General features: G+C 54.9%; 1 protein-coding gene across 3 annotated transcripts in view; it reads left to right on the plus strand.

Annotated features, from left to right (window-relative positions):
* Positions 1–1,292: 1,292 nt before the first annotated feature.
* SOX13 (SRY-box transcription factor 13) overlaps positions 1,293–24,752 on the plus strand; it is a 46,706-nt gene continuing 23,246 nt past the window's right edge. For 2 of the 3 annotated variants that reach the window (XM_030302368.1, XM_030302370.1), the window contains exon 1: positions 11,958–12,141. In XM_030302368.1, the coding sequence (XP_030158228.1) occupies positions 11,999–12,141 (143 nt within the window). In that variant the 5' untranslated portion in view covers positions 11,958–11,998. Of the gene's footprint in view, positions 1,869–11,957; positions 12,142–24,752 lie in introns of those variants that run through there. The other variant, XM_030302372.1, reaches the window with a different exon arrangement.

Here is a 24,752-nt window from a genome sequence, read left to right on the forward strand (position 1 = left end):
TCTCATTAGAGGCCCTCCTCAGAATCCCTCAGTGACTTCCCATTCCCTTCCATCAACCAATTGATCAACAGCTTTTTATCAAGGTCCGGCTCTTTGCCAAGCCCTCACTAGGCACCAGGGATGTAACAGTGAGCCAGCCAGACATCTCCGCTCTTAGGGAGTTGGCAGTCCGATGGGGGGAGCCACACACATGAACAATGACCACACTATCTACAACCTGGGGTGGGGGTGGGGCTTCTGGAGCCCATACTTAGATGGGGCACCTGACCCAGATTGGGCTGTCAAGACATCCTTCTGGAAGAATTGATATCTGGGCTGAGACCTAAAAGGTGAATAAAGGGAGTTAGGTAAGGAAGGCTGCGGGAAATGATGAGATCCAAAGCCCTCAGAAGGCCTTATGAACCTGGCTGACCAGCACCTGCTGAAAAGCCACTGGCCAGCACGTTCTCTGCGGTTTCGTGATTGCTACTCCTTTCATCTGCTCTACTTTCTGAGCCCCAGTTCAGAGAACACCTCCCCAAGAAGACTCTGATGCTTGTCCCCCCCACCTGAGTGCCCTTGGTGGTCCCCAGGCCCCCTGTGCTGGTCTGATCTTGGCCCTCTCCCACTTCTCTGTAATTCCACGTTCACTCATCTGTCTCCTTCACAAAATGGGAATCCAGAAAGGGCAGGGCACCCTCTCTCATCTGGTGTCCCCAGCACCCTTCTGGGCCAGGCATATTGTAGGTATTTAATAAATACTTTGAATTACTCCTTTATAAATATACTCCTTTATACAAAATATATAAATATAAATACTCCTTTATACAAAACAGCTCAAGGGGGGAAAGAGAGAGAGAGAGAGAACTTGTGAGAGTGCCAGATGCCAGGACTAGAGAATGGTCTGAGGCATTAGGAAGCAGTGTAGCCGCAGGTGGGATGAGGGTCCCAAGGGAGGTTCAGAAACAGGGTCTGAAACCCTAAATCCTGGCTGGCCGGAGGGTGAGGGGGGCCGGGAGTTGGATGGACAACTTCTTGGGTCTTGCTCTAAGGAGCGAAGATTCTTAGTCAGCGACCCTCATACCTGAGCAGTGGGAGGGGGCGGAACCCACCTCTTTCTTTTCTCACCCACCCCCCGCCGCTCTCCCCTTTCCGACAGAGGTTTCCAGCTGCGGATGCCTGGATGGACCTGGCTGCAGGGAGGAGGAGGGAACTCTCTGTCCCTCCCTCCTTCTCCATCTCCCCACCCTTCCTCCTTCCTCCTCCCCTGCCCGCTCTCTGTCTCCCTCCCTCTTTCTCCTCTGAGGCTGTGGAGTCGCCTCGCAGCAGCGAGCTGCGAGCGCCCAGCTCCCAGTCCCGGCTTGAACTGAACTGTGCAAGTGGCGGGTCCTGGAACCCCGGCCCGGGAGCGGCGAGCCCAGGTCTGAGCCCGGGCCAGCGGCCAGCCGCCGAGAGGCCCTGGTTCGGGACCGAGCCCGGGCGCAGAGGCGGGAGAGCCGGAGAGCCGGGCGGGCGGGGCCGGCGCAGCGTCCCGGCGAGTCAGGGAGCAGGACCGCGGAAGGCAGGGAGACGGCCGCGAGCAGAGGGCAGAGGGCAGAGTGCAGAGAGAGGCCTGGCTCGGCGGAGGGCGCCGCCCGGCCGGAACCGAGCTCTCCGCCCGGGACGGCGGCCCGCGGTGGGGCGCGGACCCAGGGTGGCCACGAGTCCGGAGCGACTCCCCGGCCCACGGCGGGGGGCGTGCCTCCTCCCAGCCCGGCCGCCCCAGCCCCGCGCGCCGGTCAGCTGCGTCGCCGGGGCATGTGAGCGGGAAGCCCAGGCTGCCAGCCGCGAGGACCCGTTCGGAGGAGGAGCAGGAGCGCGGAGCCCCGAGCCCGGCGCCTGGCCGAGTAGTAAGTGCGCCCCCTCCGCGCCCGCAGCACGCCGCTGCGCCCCTCTCCCCAGGCCTCCGAAGTTTGACACTCGCGCCCCCGCGTTTCTGGGCACACGCCGGCTCTCGTCTCTGCGAGTTTCCATCTTTTGCAAAGTTTTTCGAGAAGGAACGGACCCCCACCTACCCCCAACAACGCCGGCCAGTGGCGGCTCCTCTCGAGCAGACCCGGGTCCCTGTGCAGGGGGTGGGGGGGGCAGCCTGGTAAGGCCGTGGGGGGGGGGCTGTGTGGGAGGGGGACCGTGCGCACCACGCTTAGCCAGCCTTGGGGTGCCCGCCCCCCCCCCCACCTCGCCGACCGGCCGGGGGCACGGGCACTGGGGCTTTCTCACCAGCCTGTCTAGGCGCCCAGTTCAAGGATTTCCCAGAGGGAAGCCGCGGCGACCTGTGCGCGCCCCGCGTGGGGCTCGGGTGCGGGCGCCCAGAGGCAGATCCACCCCCGCCCTGGTTGGTTGCGGTGCGTGGGGCCGGCCACGCAGTCCTTCCCACCCCTCGGGTTTCGCACCCCATCGGACCCGCCGGGCGCTGCATCCTGTTTTCTGCTCCGGCCGCTCCTGTTTCACCCCTTCCCCACCTCCCACCCTAGCCTCCTTCTTCCCACCCCCCACCTCCAGCCCTTTGCTGTCGGAGGTGAATCTCCGCATCCTGATTTCCCCGCAAAACGAATCTTGCCTGGGGGGAGGGAGGCGGGGATGTGGGGAGGGGGGCCCGTCGCTCTGTTCCCAGCGGCTCGCCATTGTTTTCCCCACCCCGCGCGTTCCGTTACGTAAAACACACACACACACACACACACACACACACACCACACAACACACACACGTGCGCGCCGGCGGCTGTGACACACGCACACACTAGCGGGCGCGCCCACACACACACGTGTGTGTGTGTACGCGCGTGTGCGCGCGCGGCCGGCTGCTGCGAGTCCCGGTCCGCGCAGGAATCGCCCGCGGGATTTTCCCAGCCGCCCGCCTGGCCTTGCAGGCTGGAGGAGCTCCATGACTTCGGGGCTGGGGAGGGCGAGAGACGTGGGGCTGTCGGAGAGTCCCGGGCGGGGCCGCGAGCCGGGCCTGGGCGGGAAGTGAATTTTGAACTTCAGCCCTGGACCTTTCCGGGAGGACCCCGAGCGCACAAGCGGCGGCTCCCGCCCCGGGAGGGCCGACGGCAGCTGCAAGGACTCCAGCGGCGCTCTTGGCTGCCACCTCCGTGACAGGGGCTAGGAGGAAGCCGAGGAGTTTTCCTGGAAGTTCGCTGTGACTCTGTGGGAATTTCCGGCAGGGCGCCTCGGCGCTGGCGAAGGGGCCTGGCCAAAGCCAGGGGAGATGCTGCGGTTCTGGGCGGAGTTTCGAGATCCGGGTTTCCAGAGTGCTCCCTTAGGAAGTGGTGCTCCAGATGCTGGGTTGAGCACACTTTGGTTTGAATTCCTCTCCTACGGGCAGCGTGAGCTCAGGCGAGTCCTTTAACTTTTACAGAATTTCCCCTCTGCAGAACGGGCAGAATTATGCACACATCTTTGAAACTGGCCTCCAACAATCAATTAAGCGGTATTGGTTTGGAAGGCATGAACTCCAAAAGGATAGCCCTCCCCCCTCCACGGGGCCACATATAGCTCAGTGGTTGAGTCAGGGGCTCTGGAGTTAGATGCTAGATCTTAGATCCTGCCACTGGCGACTTGATCTTGAGCAATTTAATCTTCCTGCTCTGTGCCTCAGTTTGTTCGTCTGAATCTCCTAGAACAGTACCTGGCAAGTAGTAAGTGCTGGAGAAATGTTAGCTATTGTTGCCATTATTACTTACTGACCTTGTAAAGAAACCAGAAGGGCGTTTTGAGATTGTGCTCCTGTAGTCAATTATAACAGCTGTCCACTTCTGGAAGGGAAGCAAGCCTCCCCACTTCTTTACTTCTCTGATTCTTCCTAGTCCTTGTCTAGTTTGGTCTTAAGTCTATTATCATCTCCCCTCATGCCCCCCCCCCCAATTATTTCACAGTGTTTATGAAAAGCAGTTTATTCCCTCCTTTTCCTCATTCTTAAAAATTAATCTTGGCCCACCTGCAGTCTTCTCTCCTGGAAATCAGGCCCCGGAAGGAAGCGGCTCCACAAGGGTGTCCCCTGAGTATCCTGGCTTTGGCTGCTGACACAGGATTGGATGTGCATTTGTGTCTCTGGAGCTGGGTGAATTTCTGGAGAGAGGAGCCCAGGTGTCTGGGGCCCCAGGGAGGGGCGGGGGAGGGGCGGTGGTGGAGGGGTAGTCAGGTGGGATTGGGCTAGGCTGTTCCTGGGGGAGCTCTGCTACCCCAGGCAGCGTCTGGGTCACCTGCTGCTGGGGCTCACTTGGGAACCTAGAATATCCCAGCTGCCTGGGGGGATCGGAGACGAAGTTTCATCTTCAACTTTGCACTTTGCAGTTAGAGTATTTCTAGCACTTGGGTTGGTCACAGGCCCTTGTCTGATTCTGGACTCTGCGAATGCACAGCACCAGTAAGGGATGAGCTGGGTGAGGGAGGGAAGGGCGGGGTGGATGCCACCTCGGACAATGGGCTCCTCTGTACTTTCTCTGATACCCTAGCCCCCACCCCGGGCATGGGGGGTGGTGGCCCAGGTCGGTGCTTGGAGAGCCTGCTGGTGGCTGGTTTTCAGTGATGAGAGTCAGTACCTCAGTACCCCCCATTCATTCCTTCAACAGAAATGTTGTTGAAAACCTGTGATGTGCCAGGCCCTGTGCTAGGCAGCGTGGCTTTAGGGACGTGAAACAAGACAGGTAGTGTGCCTGTCCTCACGGAGGTCTTCTTTCTGGTGGGAGAGGAAGCAGGCAATAAATAACTTGAAATAAGTAACCAAGACAACATTAGACCCTATGTGGCTTGGAAGAAATACAACAGGGTCATGTGGCTAGAGAATGTCTGCCTGCGAGGAGAAAGGCAAGGGTGGCCCTGGATTGGGAAGCCAGTGAAAGCCGCCCTGGGGGAGGCTGGCTCAGCGGAGCCCTGAGGGATAAGGAGCCAGCGGGCTCAAAGACCTGAAGGAAGGATTCCAGGCTGAGGGAACAGCAAATGAAAAATCCCTGAGGCCAGATCAGGTTTTGCAACAGCAATGTGGCTGGAGGAGGAGAACTCAGAGGAAGAAAAGATCCTGGTCACAGAGGAGCCCGGATTTTATGGCCAGGGCGATGGGAAGACATTGGAGAGTTTTAAGTCGGGGAGTGACACCATCTGATTTATGATTTAACAGCTTATTGAGTATAACAAGACACAGGTAATCAGAGTTGCCCCAGGGGAGGGAAATGAGGGCCGAGGGGTGGGATGAGATGGAGGAAAGGTGGTGTTTTGGCTCTCGATCCTTTGTCCTCTCGGAGTGTAGGACACCGATCACTATACCATACAAACCAAACCCCAAAAAGCATAGGTAAAAGAGAGTAGCTGATAATTTGGAAGATGTATATCACCAAAAGTGTAAGATAACCTATATAAAGCTCTGTAGGACAAACTACTTCTGCGCGGATAATTGTACGTATACACATGCACATCCTGCACACATACATAAAAAGATTCAAAGGCTGCCTCGAGATGTTTACAGAGCTAATTCCAGATGCGGAACAATGGGTGATTTTTATTTCCGTCATCTTCTGTTGATTCTTCCAATCTTCTACAATGGCCATGAATTACTCTTGTAAGTGGGAAAAAATGTAAAAGAGAGAGGTCGCTCCAGCTGCTAATAGAGGATAGTTTGGAGGGGAGCCGGAATGGAAGAGGCTAACTAGGAGGCTGGATCGGAATCGAGGTGGGGGGTGGGGGGGATTGAGGAAGGGTGGGCCAAGGGGAGATGGGTCTGGGGGTGGAGACAGCAGGTCTCACTAACTATTCTTTGCTCTTGCCCAGAGAGGGCATTCTATCCCCCAGCTCAGATGTCATGATCAGGAGTGTTGGGGTCAGTGGCGGTGAAGGGCGATTTCCAATGCTGCCTTGGCTGGAGAAGCGTCTCACATTCCAGCTTCATCCTTACCCCGTCGTTCCTTAGTGGGGAGAGCCCCGTTCTGAACATGCTGCTCCTCTCATCATGGGCAGATTTAGGGCCACGTGATGTACCCGGGAAAGATTTAGAGCTGGGAGAGATGTTCATCACTGCACGCCTCTGAGCCTCTGTTCTCCCGTCTGTGAACTGGGACAATAACAGCAACAGTGCTTACCTCTGACAGCTCGGGAGCTCACCTCTGGTTAAGCCTTCGGTGGCACTGCATGAATGGCATGGGCCTGGGGTGTGCTGTTGCCCGACACATATTTGCTTGAGAGGCCTGTTCCTCCAGAGGATCTAACATTCCTGCCCTTGAGGAGCTGACATTCTACACGGGTTTACTCCTCTCTGGGGGTGCTTTGAGACCGGCCTTTATTGGGCAGCTCCCTGTAGGTTGCCAGGAAGCCTCTGGGAAAGAGTGGAATTCAAATGCCACCATGCCTGCGCGCCCCTCCCCCCAGCCACATTCAGAGGTAAAGGGGAGCCTTTGAAAAGGGCTCTGTGCTGGGAAGGCCCAGCCAGGCCCACAGTAAGTCGTGCTTTGAATGGGAATTATTTTTGTGCTCAGTGTTTGCTTAAGAGGCCTCGCTCCTGTCCAAACTCGCCGAAGTCCTCACCCTTTGCTAGTCCCCTTTCTGGAACCTGGCTATGTCAGCCAGGAAGGTTGTCACAAGGCCCGTGGAAGATTGCTTTCACCTTTCCTGTCATCTCCCGGTCTCCCTGCTCCCAAGCAGGAAGGCATGCCCTGGATGGGGTCTTTGCTTGGGGTCACCTCCATTTTGGCTGCCTCTTCCTTGGAGTCCCCCTTCCAGCTCCTTGGGAAGCCTCGATTAGGAGATTTGTTACAGGCCAGTTCAGCAAGGCTGCCTCCGACCTCTGCTTGCTTCTCTGGTCGGGTGACTCTGTTTCTTTGCAAAATTCAAATACTCTTTCTGAGCAGCAGTGACATCGTGGTTTCTTCCTGAGCGTGGGTGCAGTGGAGTAGGGTGTCCATTTGGGCCCGAGTGCCTGTTCTATCTCTTGGACCTAGCCAGAGACCCCTGAGGTCATTCCTGCCCAAGCCTGAGGGTGGTGAAGGCCCTTGGAGCTCCCCTAGGAAAAAGTTATTGTCTACCCTGTGTGGCCCACAGCATAGAACCTCAAGGTTACCACCTGCTACTCCAGACATGTTCTTACCTCTCCTGCCCCTCTTTTATTTTTTTTTTATTTATTTATTTTTTCAACGTTTATTTATTTTTGGGACAGAGAGAGACAGAGCATGAATGGGGGAGGGGCAGAGAGAGAGGGACACACAGAATCGGAAGCAGGCTCCAGGCTCCGAGCCATCAGCCCAGAGCCTGACGCGGGGCTCGAACTCCCGGACCGCGAGATCGTGACCTGGCTGAAGTCGGACGCTTAACCGACTGCGCCACCCAGGCGCCCCCCCCTCTTTTATTTAAGAGGACCCTCTGCTCCTGGGACCTGCCTCGTTTAGGAGGAGCCAGGGGCCCTGTGGCCCCTGCCTCCCTTCCCCTCTGACCCACTAGGTGCTGTGGCGGGGGGGTGGCGGGGGGGGGGAATCTAGAAGGACCCAGACATGGAACACTGACAGTGGTCAGACCTCCAAGAGGCCGTGTGGTGAGGAGGAAGTGTCTGGGGTTCCCCTACCTCCTCCCAAGGTCATCCGCAGGCAAATCCAAGACCTGGGCATGGCCCGGGATGTGCCCCGTGTGTGGCTCAGCATCCCAGCACTAAGTGTGCGCGTGGGAGTGAGCCAGGAGAGCAAGCAGCCGGGGCTGAGAGGTGTGCCCAAAGGTTGCCGTGTCCAGTCAGGAGTGTGTTTTCGGGGGGAGAGGTGTGAATGGGCTGGTAGAGGAAGAGGTGCGGACAGTGTCTCCGGCTTCCACGTTTTTTCCTAAATAGCATCCTCTACCCAGGCCCTTTCGATCTCTCTGGGAAGCCTGACACACCCTGTCAAACCTGCGTTCAGTCCCCTGGACACACACAGTCTTCGGACTCCCCCCCCCCCCCAGTACTCTAACATTTAAGCATCCCAGAGGATTGTGGCCAGGCTGGGAGTGGGGAGAGGTTTAGTGTTCCCCCCACATTGTCCCCTGTATCTTCTGGGGACATGTCGAAGGTAGGGTTTCAGTGTTTTGGTTTGAGGAGAGAACAAGAAGGGGCCCGCAGACCAGGCAGGAACTCCGGCCCCCCCCCCCCCCCCCCCCCCGCGTCTGCTCCCTGCCAGGCCTGGAGCTCCCTGGGGGATCCGCCCCAGAGGAGGCCAGACTGTTCTTCTCCCCTCGGCCTTACCTCCCCCAGTCACCACCCCCTGCTTGAATCAGAATGGAATGTGCAGCCTGTGGAACAGGATGGGGTGAAAACTAGTTCCCAGAGGGCCTTGGTCCAGGCCTTCTCCCATCCCCCCTCCAAGGGAGCGGGGAACCTTGGGGCTGGGTCCTGCTCCTTGGCACGCTGGAGGCACCCCGCTGCCGATTCGATTCCAGGGGGCTCAGGTCCCGCTATTTGAAGGATCCCCCCAGGGTGGGGAGAGGGCAGGGGGCTAGCGGGCCAAGGGGGACCCATCCCAGCTCTAGGAGCTAGACCTCTACCCTTTGCTGACTTCTTTTTTTTTTTTAATTATGGCTCATATTTTTATTCTTATTTCTGTGTTTCTGTAGTTTCGGAAAGTAGTCCCACAACGTGCGTTACCTTTGTAATCAGAGTGAGAAGGATTTAAAATATATCCAGAACCTGCCACACGCTGTAACAGAAAAGTAGTCAGTGTTTCTTCTCTGGAAGACACACGGGTTCCTGGCGGGAGGGGTGATAGTGGGAAGTGGGAAGCAGCCTGAAGACTGGACCGGTGGTACCCTTTCAGGATGACAGGCGAGTGGGCCCATGCACCCCGGCCCATGCCCTCCTGTTGGCCCTGGCACCTGGCAGGAGGCAGCAAAGGGAGTAAATCTTGCCTTAAGCTGCCCTCACACTGACTCAAAAGAGTTAACTCTTGCCTGGCCCGCACAGGCTGAGCCAGGCAGGCCCTGTGCCCTCCTCAGAGGGGAGAAAGACGGGAGTTTTCTGACTGCGGGGTGTGAAGTTCTAGAAACCGCCCCCAGCCCTGTTGAAGGAGCTGAAGTCATTCCTTTATCCTGGTGAGGCTTCGATGCCAGGCCTGTCCCCGGAGGGGTGGGTGCGGTGGGGAAGGAAGGGAGAATAAAAGGTTAGTGGGGAGGGGCTGGAAGGAGGCCTGGGTGCAGGTATGACTGGGTTCTCAGAGGCAGGTGGGGCGAGGGGAGTGGAGAATGAATAGGGAGCTGTTGAAAATAGAGGGAGTGGCCCCTCCAGCCCTTACTGTTTCTGTGGCTGACCTGGCTCCCCCCTTTCCTGGCTGGTTGGCCAGGGCACGCGAGCGTGGTGCGTGTATGCGTGCGTGCATAGGCAACCCGGGCAGGGGTGCTGCATTCTAGACCCTGGTTAGCCCCTCTGGCCTCTGGGAGACCAGGAAGTGCCTCTGAGAGCCCCAGGGAGACCAGCCTCAAGAAGGAAAGGAGAGAATGGACTGTGAGGCCAAGGAGAGCCAGAGGGAGGCCCTCCTCTTGTCCCTCCTCTGTGACCTTCAGTATTCTCCAGGGCCTCAGGTTCCTGACAAACCCCAAAAGGATTGGGGTTTCAGTCCCATTCTTCCTGGGGAGGGGCAGGGCAGCGGGTAGTGACCCTCCTTCCCTGCTTTCCTCTCTGTAAATTCAGTTGCCTCCTGCTATGTCCTTGTGAGCCTGGAACCGCAGCCATACCCTCTCCCCGGGAGTGGAGGGTGTCTGGGAGTCTGGCCAGGATGAGGGGCTGGAGGAAGAGCAGAGTATGGAGGCAAAGAGTTAGTGGTGGAATCATGGGGACCCCTAGCTGGAGCTGGTGGGGCAGAGAGGGGGAGGCCTCTCTTAGTTGGGGTGAAGGTGCCCTAGCCAGGAAACAGGTCAAAGAACGGAGGAAGGGGATCTGTGTCACATCTTGCCCGGAAAAGAGGTGTGGGAAGCAGGAGAACTTTCTCTTTGGTAACTGAGGACGTCAAGGGATGAGCTTGACTGCCATGTAAGTTGTGATAAGTGTACAAGTCTGGGTGAATGGGGCTCTGAGGTACATGATGGCCTTACTGGAACTGGGCAGAACGTCGGGGACCCGTGGTTTCCAGGATGTAAGTTCACGTCTCTCCTGGCAGCTCTGCCTGGCCTCAGCTCCATCCTCCTCATCATGACACCCCAAGTTTGGAGGTGATTTGGCTCTTTGGTACCCCTTTCTGGGCACCGATCGACTTGGAGTTTGGGGAACCAGAATTGAGGGGAGGGTCAGTTGTGAGCGGGGGTGTGTGTGGGGGGGGCGGTTTAGTGAGGGTCTGTGTAGCTACCACCCTCCTCGCAGAACCCGAGTCCTGTTGGGACCGTTGGCCGTAGAAGCCAGGTGGCCATAGCAGCGAGGCACCTCCTGATTCCCGAGTCAAGGCTGGATGGATGTGGGAGCCCCAGGAGGGAAGGGGCAGGGAAGACTGAAGAGGGGGGCGCATGCGAGGAGAGGGGAGTTCCTGTCTGGCCCGACAGCAACCTCTACTGGACCCTTTTGCTGGCCTCCGACCCACAGGATCTTCCTTGAGTCCTTGCCCTCCTGTCTCCCTGTCTCATGCTCAAAACTCACCCATCCCTGTCCTTCAATATCTTGTTCTTTGATCTCTGAGGAGATAACTGGCTAAGCGGATTGACCAATCTAAGTTCATGGGCTGGTGGGTAATTCTCGAAGCCTTTTAACCGGCCACAGGGCCTTATTAATCCAGGAGGTGACTGTCAGAGAGGGAACTTGGGGTGGAGGTGTAGTGGATGTTCGGGCCTGTGGGGGCCTGCTCCGTTCACGCAGCCACTCAGCGGGTCCGCGGGGAGTGCCTGCCTCACGGCTGTGCCCTACTACGCTGGGGCTAGGAGACCAGCACGGCCCTGTTCTACTTAGTGAGGAAGGGAAAGAGAAGGAAGTCATTGTCAGATACTGACTGACAAAGCGGGGGTCGGGAGGTGCAGGGCGGAGTGCTACAGGGGCACCCAGGAGGGCACTGCCATCAGAGTTGGGCAATCAGGGAAGGCTCCCCGTAAGAGGAAACCTAGAGACCTGGAGGGTGAGGAGGAGATTGCTTGGCAAGAACAACTCAGAGAGAAGAGAAGGTTGTAAGGACAGATCCCTTCTGGTCAACCAGGGGCCCTACCTGGCGCCCCAAGGGCATGGCAGCTGGTCCTGTCCCTTACCAGGGCCCGAGGGGGCATCAGGACTTTGGAGGGAGGAGGAGTGCTAGGCATTTGAAAACAGGGTGGCTAGAGGCTCCTGGAGCCCAGAGGCCTTGTTCTGCTCCGAGTTGTGTGTGTGTGGGGGGGGGGGGGCTGAGTTGTGTGTGGGGGGCTGCCCGTGGTGTGACGCTGCGGGTTTAGGCGGGACTCGGGTGTGTGGCCCAGGCGGCCGGGGACTGGAAGCCAAACTCTCTCCCAGGCCGCTGGGGCGGGAGAGGATTGCTGGGACCAACTGCAAATTAGCCAGGCTGGCGTTAAATGCCTTCGCCGCTTCTCTCCTTCTCTCCCGTCCCTCCCTGCCCTCCTGAAAATCAACAACTGTGTCAACAGCAGGGTGATTGTGCTTGGCCCGCAGCCCCCGGGGCTGCCAGGACCAGGCAGGTGCTGGCAGGGGCTGCCGGAGCCCCACGCTGGGAGCAGGCTGGGCCTGGCTGCCAGGGCTGTGGGATAAACAAGGCCGCACACAGCCCGGCCAGGAGGGAGGGAGGCCACAGGCAGGCAGGAGGGAGAACAGGTGTCTCAGGAGCTCTGCAGACACAAAGGGCCTCTTGTCTCCTCCTCCCTAGCCCCGGGGAGCAGCCCCCCTCCTCGGCTCTCAGGCCCAGCCAGAGACCAGTGGTCAGGTCAGCCAGGGGGTGCTGGCAGCGAGGAAAGGGCAGGTGCTGACCTCCACACTGCCCCTGCAACTTGCTTGTTTTTTCTTGCCGGAGGCAGAGGTAAAACCAGTCCGAACGAGGCGCCAGCCCCATGGGCAGGAGACTTGCCTCTGAACAGATCCGCTGGCCATGAGGCCTCTGTGGGTCTCAGTTTCCCACTGGAAAGACAGCAGGACCCCTCACCCCTGCTGGGACACTCAAGGAAGGAATGGACGGGAGATAGGAAAAGCACCTGGAGGTTTGGGCAAGAAAGCAGCGCTGGATGTCAGAAGGTGGGACCAGAAGTAGGGATATCCGGGGCCGAGGAATTTCAGGTGGGATTCGGAGCCGGGGGTAGCCGGGGTGAGGCAATACCTTCCTCCTTCTCTACCCTTTTATGCCACAAACCTTTACTGAACACCTAGCATGTGCCAGGCACTGCATTGGGGATGGGGAGGCAAGACAGTACCAGCCTGGGCAGGCAGACTCTGGAGCCAGACTGCCTGTGTGGTCTTGGGTAAGTAGCTTAACCTGTCTGAGTCTCAGTTTCCCCATCTGTAACGTGGGAGTGATAATAGGGGCTGCTGTGACTGTTACATGTGAAGAGGTGCTCGGTGTGGTATCTTGAATAGTAAGGGTTGTATTAGAGAAGGCTATTACTGTCCCTGTCCCTGGGGCTCGGAGCTAGCTGGAACCTGAATGCATAATTGCAGTCCAGTCAAGGAGTAGAGACCAGGGATCTCAAAAGACTCTGGGATGCCCTGGAGGCGCCATCAACTTTTCTAGGGTTATTAGGGAATGATTTTTTTTTTTTAATGTTTATTTATTATTTTTGAGAGAGAGACAGAGTGCGAGTGGAGGAGGGGCAGAGAGAGAGAGGGCGACACAGAATCCGAAGCAGGTTCCAGGCTCTGAGCTGTCAGCACAGCCCCGACGGGGAGCTTGAACTCACGAACTGTGAGATCATGACCTTAGCTGAAGTCGGATGGTTAACCGATTGAGCCACTCAGGCGCCCCGGGAATGATTTTTAATTTTTTAAATTTTTTTTAACTTACATCCAAATTACTTAGCATATAGTGTAACAATGATTTCAGGAGTAGATTCCTCAGTGCTCCTGACCCATTTAGCCCATCGCCCCTCCCACAACCCCCTCCAGCAACCCTCAGTTTGTTCTCCATATTTAAGAGTCTCTTATGTTTTGTCCCCCTCCCTGTTTTTGTATCATTTTTGCTTCCCTTCCCTTATGTTCATCTGTTTTGTCTCTTAAAGTCCTCCTATGAGTGAAGTCATATGATGTTTGTCTTTCTCTGACTAATTTCGCTTAGCATGATACCCTCCAGTTCCGTCCACGTCGTTGCAAATGGCAAGGTTTCATCCTTTTTGATTGCTGAGTAATACTCCACTGCATATCTATACCACATCTTCTTTATCCGTTCATCCACTGACGGACATTTGGGCTCTTTCCATACTTTGGCTATTGTCGATAGTGCTGCTATAAACATGGGGTGCATGTGTCCCTTTGAAACAGCACACCCGTATCCCTTGGATAAATAACCCAGGAATGGTTTTTAAAGAAAGGGCAGCATTTGAGCTGGGCTTTGAGTGAGGTGTAGGAGTTTTCTGGTCAAGAATGTACGAAGGGCGTTCTAGGCAGGGGCAGAGCCAGAGCCCCGTGGCGTGTGAAAGTACACGCCTGCATTACAGGATGGTGAGGATGACTGGGGTGGGTGGGAGGTGGCCTGGGTCAGACTGATAAAAGGGCCTACATGGCCGGTGAAGTTCAGGCTCATCCCTAGCTTGCTCCAGGGTTGGGTGCCAATTTTGGTCATCATTTTGTACCTTTCTTCTTCCTCCTCTCCACACCGATACATTATGAATAACTCAGTCTCGCTCTGGAATAGTCTTCATTTTAGGAGAAGGATAATTCAATGAAAACACCCTGGAGCTGTATAGTCAGAAACTTCTGGATTTGCAGCTTTTGGATTTTGAGTCTCAATATTGGGCATTTTGCCTAATTTCTTTTTCTTTTTTTTTTTTTTTTTAACATTTATTCATTTTTGAGAGACAGAGGCAGAGCGTGAGTGGTCTGAGGGGCAGAGAGAGGGAGGCACAGAATCCAAAGCAGGCTCCAGGCTCTGAGCTGTTAACATAGAACCAGATGTGGGGCTCAAACCCACAAACTGCGAGATCGTGACCTGAGCCGAAGTCAGACACTTAACTGACTGAGCCACCCAGGTGCCCCTTACCTAGTTTCTTTTAGCTGCGTTTTTCTTATCCATATAATGGGGCCATGGGGTCTCCCCTGTGGCAACTTATTGTGAGGATTCTAGAAAAAGGTGTGCCATGGGCTGATGCACAGCAATTGCACAGTAAAGGGAACTGTCGGGATTATTCTCTGTCTTGTCCATGTCATAAGCCTTTTTGGAACTTGGTTTCTGTTATCTGTCTCATGGAAATGGTGGTCTGTCTTCTTCCCATCATTGTCAAGTTGGAAATGGCCAGGCTGCCCCTTTCCTGGGCAGGTCAGTCAGGCCGGGAGGCCCAGGATCCGAAGGACCAGCGGTGGCCTTCCTGGGGCACCATCTAGACCTGCCAGGTTGAAGGGGGGACTGGCTGACCCCAGAATTGTGGCCGATGTGCCCAGCCCAGCTGTCGCTCCCTGCGCATCAGGCACTGGGGCCCCTGTCCTGCCTTTCTTTCCTACGGGAAACCCCTGGGGTGAAACCCTCCAGGAGCCGCTAACGTCTTCCTCGGACTGCTGTGCTGGTGTTTGAGGGTCAGTGGGCAGCTGGGGCCGAGGCCCTGGTCCAGCCTCCGTGCCCTCAGGCTTGTCCCTTCATCTCTTGGGGCCTCACTCTCCCCATCTGCAATTTGGCAAGGATGGTTTTGACCCCTCCTAGGAGAAGACGAGAATGCTGTGATGCTGTGACCGTAGAGTCAGATGAGGGCAATGACGGCCACCCTGGTAATGTTTGCTGCAGTTTCAAATCCAGATGTGGAGTCAGACACTTTGTCACAGTCCGGCATCTGCCGTCTCCACCATGTGCCTCTTTCCGGGCGGCTTGTCTTCGGGTGCCTGAGAAACCCTGTGAGTCGGGGAGGGCAGAGGGTATCTGACCCCTCATTTTGTGGATGAGGACTCTGAGATTCAGAGACAGAGACGCCTCCGAGTGGCGGGGCTTCCTAGTCCCATGCCGGCAGGGACAAGGCTGGTCTGTGTGGCATGTCTGACCCCGTGCAGACCAAGTGGAAACCCACTCTGGGATCTGGCCGCAGAACCCTCTGGCCTCCTGCCACTGGTTTTGAGCAATTGGTGATGGGAAGGGTTGAGGCATTGACAACTGGAGCCCAAGGGGTCTCCTGACAGTCCCATGGAGCCCATCCCGAGACTAGATCGGGAAGGATGTTCACCTTGGCTGAGGCCGCCCTTCTCCCCCTTTCCTCCCTCACCTGCCAGCTTGACTGTGCCCGGTGTGGGCACAGCCCCGTTGTCTCTAAATCCTCTGCACGCCTGTTTTCTCAGGTGGTTGCAAGGGGAGGGGAGGCTAAAGGGAGAAGCCGGGCTGAGGGGCAAAGCTCTGGAATGTCCCGGTGAGGTGGTCAGGTAGCTTTCTAGGTGGCTTGCAGACTGCCTGAGTACGAGCAGGGCAGAGAGAGCAGCAGTGACAAGTGGGTTTGTCCAAGGGCCACGTACATATTTACATGCAATTTGCACATAACCTAAACCCTGAACACAATTTTTATAATCTATCCCTGGGAACATTCAGATTTGTCTTTTACTATGGTTCTTTCCAAAGATGGCGGCTTCTGGCTTTGACTCCTCTCTTTGCCTCCCCACTCCTGTCCCATTTCCCCCCAGATGGCTCTTGCACAGGGTAGGTGACTGGGAACAGAGTCCGGCTATGGGTGTGAGCCCAAGAGGGCTGGGCCAGCCTCAGCACCACTGTTCTTTAGCACCACCCACACCCCCACTGCTCCCTGGCAGCCACCTGTCATCTGTGAATGGGGATTGGGGCACCCCCGGCAGCCACCTCTCCTCTGTGAATGGGGATTGGGGTAACATCCTACCTGGTGCACAGTGCTTGGCACTTAGCAGATGCTCAGCGAACCTAAGGATAAAGTGAAGTTAGAGATGCGGGGACACAAGGAAACAAAGACATTCACAGAAGAGCCTCCTCTGGGCCTGGCTTTTGTGCCTGTGAGGGGCAAGGCTGGGGGGGTGGGGGGGGAGACTGATCCCTTGGGAGTCCTGGGGAGGGGAGGAGTTGATTTCCCACTCTGTGGCCAAAGGAGGCATTTCTTTCTCTTCTTGGCCTTGCAGGAAGCAGTGTTGAGGATGAGAGGAGCAGAAAGGAAGGGCCAAGCCTTCTATTATTTTGTTTTTCAGATTGAGAATCTGTTATTAGCAACTTAAGACGCCCAGGTCTCTAGCCAAGCACATTCTGTTCTCCAGTCTTCTTGGGGGAAGACTCTTAGGGGCCACGGCGGGGGCTAAACAGGAAAGGGGAGCAGGTCAGCAATTTGTGATGGACTGTGTGGTGTCCTGGCCTGTGCTAGGGAATAACTTCAGCATGGGGCCAACTTGAGCCCAGCCCCGTGTGGGGAGAAGCCCTTCTGGATGGCACAGCATCCCCATGTGATCCCTAATGGCTCTTGTACCTGGGGTGAGTGGGCTTCCCTCCCTCGTGCATGCTCACCGGGCCTTGGGCTCCAGATTTCTCCCTGTGAAGTGGGGTCAGGGCTGTGATGCTCGGAACAGAGCCAGCGTAGAGTTTCTCAAGAGAGCAGATCTGGGAAGACACCTACAAGGGAAGAAGAGTGTGTGAGCAGATCCCGGAAGAGGGTGAGCGGGCAAAATGGCCGCCCCTGTGGAAAGAGTGGCGCACAAGCAAAACAACCCCCTTTCTGCAAAAGTGCTGAGCGGATGGAATTGAGCTTGGTGACCACGAGATCGGGCCACAGATAGAGCTCTGTGGGTGCCTGGGCTTTGTGGTGCAGGTTGTTGTGGGGGGTCCTGGAAGATGATGCAGAGGGCAGGAACAGTGCCCGTGGCACCTTCTCCCCCGGGCTGGCCTCCACGACCCCCTGGACTCATCACCGGTCCCTATTCCTGGAAGCAAGTCCCCTTCCTGTGTCCACTCACGTAAGTCGACTTCATTGACTTCTCCTCAGTCTCCTCCCAGCTGGCTTTGACGAGAAATAGCCGCATTGGCCGTTCTTCAAAGGGTCAGCGTCCTCCAGGCATCCCTGGTGCCAAAGGGCAGAGAACCCTGCAGTGGCGGGGGAGCTTCTTAGAGTCAGGGACAGTGGTGCCGGATGCCCTCACCTCTGCCTCATGGCCGGGAGGAGCCCAGGCCGCTTTGGAGAGAGCAAACCACTCAAGTGAGTTACTTGCATCCCAACCGGGTGCTTGGTTGGTGCCCTTGGGTGGTTGGATCAAGGGCAGATTTGCTGGAAGGATCGAAGCTTCTGTGGAACTGTGGAAAGAGCCGGGGCTGAGAATGTGTGCATGGGGGGTGTTGGGGGAAAGGGGTGTTGGGCAGTGAGAGAACGGGCCTGGTTTCTAGCTGTGAGATTTGGACTATTATTATTTTCCTCACACAGCTGACGGCCACTCAGTCCCCAGATGGGTTACTTGTCCTGTGTTCTCTGAGTTGACATCCTCTTCCTCAGCTAGCAAGGCTCTTTCCAGGGGTTCATGAAAGGATGAATTACAAGATCCGATTTCTTGTAGTTACGTTCAGTAAGTGTGTATAGAGCTCGTACTCTGGGTCTGCTACCGGGCTTGGGGTTCATTAGCCACCCCTGGGTCCTGCTAAGATGACTGTTAGTGGGGTACCTCTGTGCCAGAAACTTTAAGGAGCAATGGTGGCTGAGCTACCAGCCCTGAGCCTTGCACAGTAGAAAAAAGGGGCATTAGCTTAGATTGCATTTAGGAAAAGACCACCAAGGTCAGAGCAGGTCAATGGGGAACCAGAGAATGTTTTCAGAGAACTTTTAGAATGGCTAGCTCATTCATTCAGACTGAAACTTCTCTCATTGTTCTATGAAAAATTCCAACAGAACCCTGTTCTTTTCCTTTCCATTCAAAGACATTTTTGCTGCCTCACATCATGCTGAACCATTTGGTAATCGAGACAACTTTCGCTTCCCTGCCAGGGCTAGTGGGCTCCCAGGGTGTGGGGCTGGCAGTCCTGGAGGAGTGAGGGGGGAGGGATATTGCGTTTCCCTGTCTGCCCGGACCCATGCCGCCCTCGGCTTTGGTCCTGCCAGGGCCCAAGTAAGTACGGATGGCCAACTTTCCTGGGAAAGCCAGCAGGTGCCATTTCTTGACAAATGGGCAAATTTACGTTGTACAGGATTGAGAATTATTAATCTCTAGATGCCTTTTTTTGAAGTGTTTATTTATATTTATTTAGAGAGTGGGGGAGGGACAGAGAGAGAGGGAGAGAGAGAATTCCAAGCAGGCTCCTCGCTGTCAGCCCTGAGCCTGACAGGGAGCTCCATGCCACAAACCGTGAGATCTTGACCTGAGCCACAGTCGAGTTGGCCGCTTAACCGACTGAGCCCCCCAGGCGCCCCCGGGGTGTGATGTATTTTTGAACAAATATGATACTCGGGGAATGGATAAGTGTTACCAAGCCCTCATGATGTGAGGGAATCAGGTGAGGTGGGGGGGAGAGGAGACCAGACTGTGCCCACAGGGAGGCTGACATCTGTCCGGGGAGGTGAGGCAGAACCCTAGGCAACAGAGCTACGCCACAGGAGCAACGCGGTTCAGCCGAGTTGGCCGGGGCGCCAGGACTGATGGAGCCCTTTTCCACCTCCACAGCCTTCGGTTGGAAGGCTGGGTGCACGGGGGAGTCAGAAAGACCCAGGTTTGAGGGCTGGCTCTGCTGCTTCAGAGCTGTGTGATTTCCGGTAAGATACTAGAATGTTCTTAGAGCCTGGTTTTCTCACAAAGTGGGAAGAGAATAAAATACCTACTTCACAAGGTGAAAAGGATTCCATGAAGTGATGTACATATTACAGGGCCAGTTTGGTTCTGTACCTGGCTTGGTACAGGGCCAGTTTGGAGAAGGTTCTGGTGAGTGGAAGCTGCTACTCATATGGTAGCCACTGAGGCGGTGCTTGTTGGGGCTTGTGCTGCGGTGGGAGAGGTGCTGCTTTCCCGGCCCGCCTGGATGTGCCGACAGCCCTCCCTCGGGTCTCCCTTGGGTCTTGGCCTCTGGGATCTGGGAAAGGGAGAGGAGCACCTCTCCAGAGGGGCGGGGCGGGGGTGGGGGGGGAGATGGGGTGTTGGCTCTGACACCTCCCTCAGCCTTCCAGAGTTTTCCTTCTTCACATGCCACAGGCAGAGGCGCTCGCCGCAAAGCCCTCAACTGTAAAATGCTGCCGTGTTGGAAGGTTTCAGTTAAAAGGACTGATTACGTGGAAAGTGTTCAGAGCAGCGTCGGGCGGGCGGGAATCTTATCCAGGTGTTTGCTGCGGTTCGTGTTGCTGCGGTCATTCTGTTACCAGCGTGACCCATTCACTCCAAGAAGCAGGGGTGAGAGTGGCTGCCCCAAGTGTTCCAGAAGCTTGGAGCAGGGGCGGGGCGTGGGCCCCCGTGTGCGGACCCCGCCATGCTGGTGCTGGGGAGCAGCCCAGGAAAGCGAATGAACTTGTTTGTCACGCACTTGTGCAGACGGGGCGTTGCCGGGTGTGACAGAAATGACCGTGCGGCCCTGAACATCTTTGTCCTTTGCCCAGTGTCGTCCCTTAAACTGGTCACTAAGGGCGGGGGCGGGGGTAGGATAGATTGTTGTAAAACCTATGAAATTCACATGCAGTTGGGAGTGCTTTGAGGCATGAAACCAGCAAGTTCGCAAAACCCAGCTGCCAGTGAGTTGTAACAATTCATGGTAATAAACAGCCTTTAACCAACCTTTGGACTCCCGGCAGCTCAGGAGCTGTCGGCGAGGACCCGGCAGGAAGTGGAGGCTGCCCCTCGGCACCCAGCCCTCCCGGTGGAGAGGGTTCCTCGGGCTTGGCTGGCCTGTGGGAAGCAGCCTCTTCTCCAGGTCCCTTGTGCTCTGGTTTTGGACTTGGAGTCAAGCAGATCTGAAATAGGATTCTGCCTCCATCCCTTGGCTTCAGGTGCCTCGTCTGTAAAATGGGTCTTGTTGCTGCTGAAAATATCTGTGAAGTGCTCAGCTTGTTGTGATCACTCAGTAGGTGCCGTGGCGATCTTTCTGCCGATTTGGGCGGCAGCCTGAAGGTGGAAACCAGGGGCTTGGTGGCTCGTGTGTTTCCACGGCATCCAAAGACCTTGGAGCCCTTTCCCACTTAAAATTTTATCTCTGGGAGAAGTAATAATTCACAACCTGTGCAAATGGAAGATCGGAGACCTTAGAGGTCGGGTGATGCCTCCTGGGCCCCACGGTGAATTAAAGGCATCCAGATCCCTTTCCCTTGTATGGAGCTTTATAAAGCATCAAGCATATGAAGTGCTTTGACATTTTTAAAAAAATCACTGTGCTGAGGCTCCTAGCAATCTGGTATTTTGACCCCCAATGTACAGATAAGAAAACTGAGGCTGAGAATTAGGGCTTGCTCAGGACTGCGTACTGAGTTTGTTTCAGAGCTTGGGGCTCAAACTCAGAACTTCTGCTTCAAATCCAGTGCTGTTTCCAGAGCACATTCAGAATTCTTACCCGGGCCTGTGTGGACCCCGTCTGCAATTATTTTTCCCTCCATTCAGGTAGTTCTGTTAGGGTGGATAGTCATGCGCTGGCAGGGAGAGGGTTAAATTCTCTAAGCGCCAGAGCTGGTTTTGAGCTAGGCGCCTGCAGTGACCCCAGCGTTGACCCCCACCTCCACCCCTATCTCCCGGGTCAGGGCAGCAGGCTGTGGGGGAAGGGAAACAGAGTGGCTCTAATGGTCCAGTGGGGGCAGAGGGAGGGCTTGGGGAGGCAGGGGCAGGGAGGAGAAGCTCCTCTCCCACCCTCTTTGGACAAAGATGGACAAAGATGCCAGTGGCCTTTTGGTTTCCATAGAAAGTGCGTAAGGGTCCCTTGTGGTAGACCGCCGTCAGCCTGGCCACAGAGCACAGGCAGCTCTTAGAGATACTGGGACCCTGTGATGTGTTCTTGCTTAAGTGGAAACTGGGGCAACCTTTACGAGTAAAGGCACCGCTGATAGAAAATGGAAATAGCAAATGAATCTTAGGGCTGGATGGGACTTTGGTCCCAGTCTGCCATTCATCGAGGAGGAAAAGGACAATTCGGGTGGCCCTCGGAAGCCAGCATCCGTGGAATGAGTGGATGAGTCCCTGATCATTTCCCTTCTCTCCCAGGTCCGTCTGTCCCATCCCCCACCCCGTCCCCTGCCTCTGTTAGCTCAGACCTTCTGGTTTAGAGCTTCCATTTGGACCACTGTCGCTATGTACTCTCCTCACGGACCTTGAGAGAGGCCCAGAGCAGTAGGATGCCTGGCCCTGGTGTGCACAGCAAGTTGGGGCAGATCTGTTCTGGAAACTAGGTGTCAGCCCAGTGCTTTCCTTGAAACGGCCACCCTAAGAAGGACATCGGAGAAAAGGAGTTCGGGAAGGCCAAGGAACCGACTGTAAGGGAACCTAATCTCTTCTTCTCTCCCCCTCTTCCTGCCCCCAGATCCCTTTCCTTCCCTGCTGAGGAATCCCAAATACACCTGTCTCTGCATGGCAGGTGGAAGCCTTTAATTGTTCCTAGAGGCGAGGGAAGCATGGAGGGGACAGCCTTCTAGCTGGTGGGGCAAGTCTGGCACTGTCTGGCTCTGGCCTTTTCTAGACACTTCAATTAGTGATGTTAATTATGGCTTTGTGAGCATGGGGTTCTCCAAAGGTAGCCAGTCTCCAGCCTGCCGCTCTCCCTGACGCCCGTCTGACATTGGTCCCCAGTCTGTGAGGCCGTGTTTATGCTCTTGCCTCTGCCCATCTGCAAGATTAAAGGTGCCATGAAAGTGTAAATAAATTATTAGCAGCTTCATGGTCTCCGTCTTTTTTTTTTTTTTTAATGTTTGTTTATTTTTTAGAGAGAGACACACAGAGCACAAGCAGGGGGAGGGGCAGAGAGAGAGGGAGACACAGAATCTGAAGGAGGCTCCAGGCTCTGAGCCGTCAGCACAGAGCCCTACATGGGGCTCAAACTCACAGACTGTGAGATCATCACCTGAGCCCAAGCGGGATGCTCAACCGACTGAGCCAGCCAGGCGCCCCATTATTTAACCGTTTCTGATTGTACAGTTCGGGGGCAGCGAGTACATTTCACGTTGTGTAGCATCGTCACCAACCATCTCCAGAATTTTGCGTCGTCCTGAACTGAAATTTGTACCCAGTGAACAACTCCCCCTTCCAACCCTCTCCTTGCCCTTGGTAACCTCTATTCTACTTTCCGTCTCTATGAATTTAACTACTCCTACTTCATATAAGCAGAACCAAATATTAGTCCTTTTGTGTCTAGCTTATTTCCCTTAGCATAATGTTTTCAAGGCTCATCCGCATTGTAGCGGGTGTCAGAATTACCTTCCTTTTAAGGCTGATAACAGTCTGTTTTATTATATATATATATTATACACACACACACACACACACACACACACACCACATTTCGTCCGTTCATCCTTCCATAGACACTTGGGTTGTTTTTCCACCTTTTGGATGTTGTGAATAATGCTGTGATGAGTGTGGGTGTACAATATTTCTTCATAGACCCTGCTTTCAAATCTTTTGGGTGTATCTTTTGGGTATATTCCAGAAGTGAAATTGCTGGATGGCTATGGTTATGTTTAATTGGAGGGTGGGGGGGATCTGCCATATTGTTTTCCACAGTGGGCGCACCATTTTACGTCCCCATCAACAACTGCCCACATTCCTGCCAATACTTCTTTAAAAAAAAAAAAAAAAAAAAACAATCCATTGGGGCGCCTGGGTGGCTCAGTCAGTTGAGCGGCTGACTCTTGGTTTTGGCTCAAGTCATGATCTCGCAACTTGTGAGTTCGAGCCCCACGTCGGGCTCTGCGCTGACAATGCAGAGCCTGCTGGGGATTCCTGTCTCATTCCCTCTCTCTCTCTGGCCCTTCCCTGCTCGCACGCGCTCTCTCTCTGTCTCTCTCAAAAATAAATAAACATTAAAAAAAAATAGAAAAATAATCCATCATAATGGGTGTGAAGTGGTATCTCGTGGTAGTTCTCCATCTTTTTCAGGGAAGTCAAGGCCCTGAGAAATGCTGCGGCAGGCCTTCCCCAAAGTCAAAGCCGTCAGACCCTGGGCCTGAGCTTCCGGGCCCCCATCTTTCCACCCTCCATCTTGTACTCCCTTTGCTACTCTGTCCCCAGCCTATCAGGAGGGGGCAGGTGACGTCCTTCCGCTGCCTTGCCCTGCCCGTCCTCAGATTGTCAGGGTGCTCTCCTTCCCATCTGTCACAGGAGCCGAATGGCCGTGATCCACCAGAGGTGTCCAGGGAGTGCGTGACTTTGAGGGCGGAGAGGTTTAAGTAACAGAAAATTTCAAGAGTGGAACCATTTCAACCCTGTGCTTTGGTTAAAAAGAAATTGTGATGCAGCCATAGAGGGGAGGATGTGCAAACATTACAGTCGACTTTGTAAAGAATTTAAAAAAAAATTTTTTTCAGTAATTTCTGATGTTTTAGGAACATGAAGACTCCCCCTGATAGACTGTTTTTTATTTTTTAAGTGTATTTATTTTGAGAGAGAGAGAGAGAGCGCGCGTGCGTGCAATTCGGGGAGGGGCAGAGAGAAAGGGAGACAGAGAATCCCAAGCAGTCTCCCCACTGTTCGCGCACAGCCTGATGTGGACTCTTACCCATGAACCACGCGATCATAACCTGAGCCAAAATCTAGAGTTGGATGCTTAACGGACTGAGCCATCCAGGCGCCCCATGACAGACTATTAAGTGAGGGGAAAAGTAGTCTAAAACTTGCTTATGAGCTCAATAGGGGAAAAGAATACTGCATAGAAAAAAGATTTGATGGAAATCTGCCAAATTCTGTTCAGTGGCCACCTCCAGATTGGTGGGAAATGGGTGACTTTCAAATTTCTCGGTTACCCTAAATTTTGCAGATTTTCTACAATGAGCACATATCCTTTGTATTTAGGAAAAAGGATGATAAGAAAATCAGAATGAGGGCAACCATTCATTAGGCATGTGTGTTGCAAGGGACTATGAAGCAGTCAGTTCTGCGCGATGCCGTTGAGCACGGCATGGGTGGGAAGCTAAGGCAGCAGGTGTGGAGGCGTGGGGACAGGTGGCATGGAAAGAAGGCCAGAAAACAAAGAAGCTGTAACCGGACGGGAGGTCAGGGGCGAAAGCAGCCCTGTGCCTTCCGGAATGCTGCCTCTCATGCACCCGGAAGATGCCGTGGTAGGGACGCTGGCTTTGGGTCGCTTTATCTCTGCAAGTGGTGCGACTATTCCCAGGACTGTTGAAAGAATTAAAAGAGCTCATCCCTAAACGTGACACTTAGCATATTGTGTGCTCCGTTCCTGGTGTTTGAGAGCTGGGTTCTGATACTTGCCTGCTGGGCTCAAAATCACCTCTAGGCCTCGGTTTCTCCACCTAAGACGGAGGCAATAATACCATCTACCTCTGATTATTATGAAACCTAAATAAATTAATATGTGAAAGGTGCCTGGCACATAGTAAATGCTCAGTTAACGTTAGCTACGATCACAGGGGGTCTTCAGCTGATACACACCAGCGTGTCAACCAGTTGTTTGTGGTCAGCATCTGCCACCTCATCTGATTGTCCCATGAGTCCCATCTAATTGGGCAGTGCCCATCACTAGTCCGTTATTTTGACTGTCCCCCTTACTATCTTATTATTAGCATTGTGAGCTCCAGATATCAGGGTCCTTCCCAGAA

Source organism: Lynx canadensis, chromosome F1, assembly GCF_007474595.2.
Source record: "Lynx canadensis isolate LIC74 chromosome F1, mLynCan4.pri.v2, whole genome shotgun sequence".
Lineage (NCBI taxonomy): Eukaryota > Metazoa > Chordata > Mammalia > Carnivora > Felidae > Lynx > Lynx canadensis.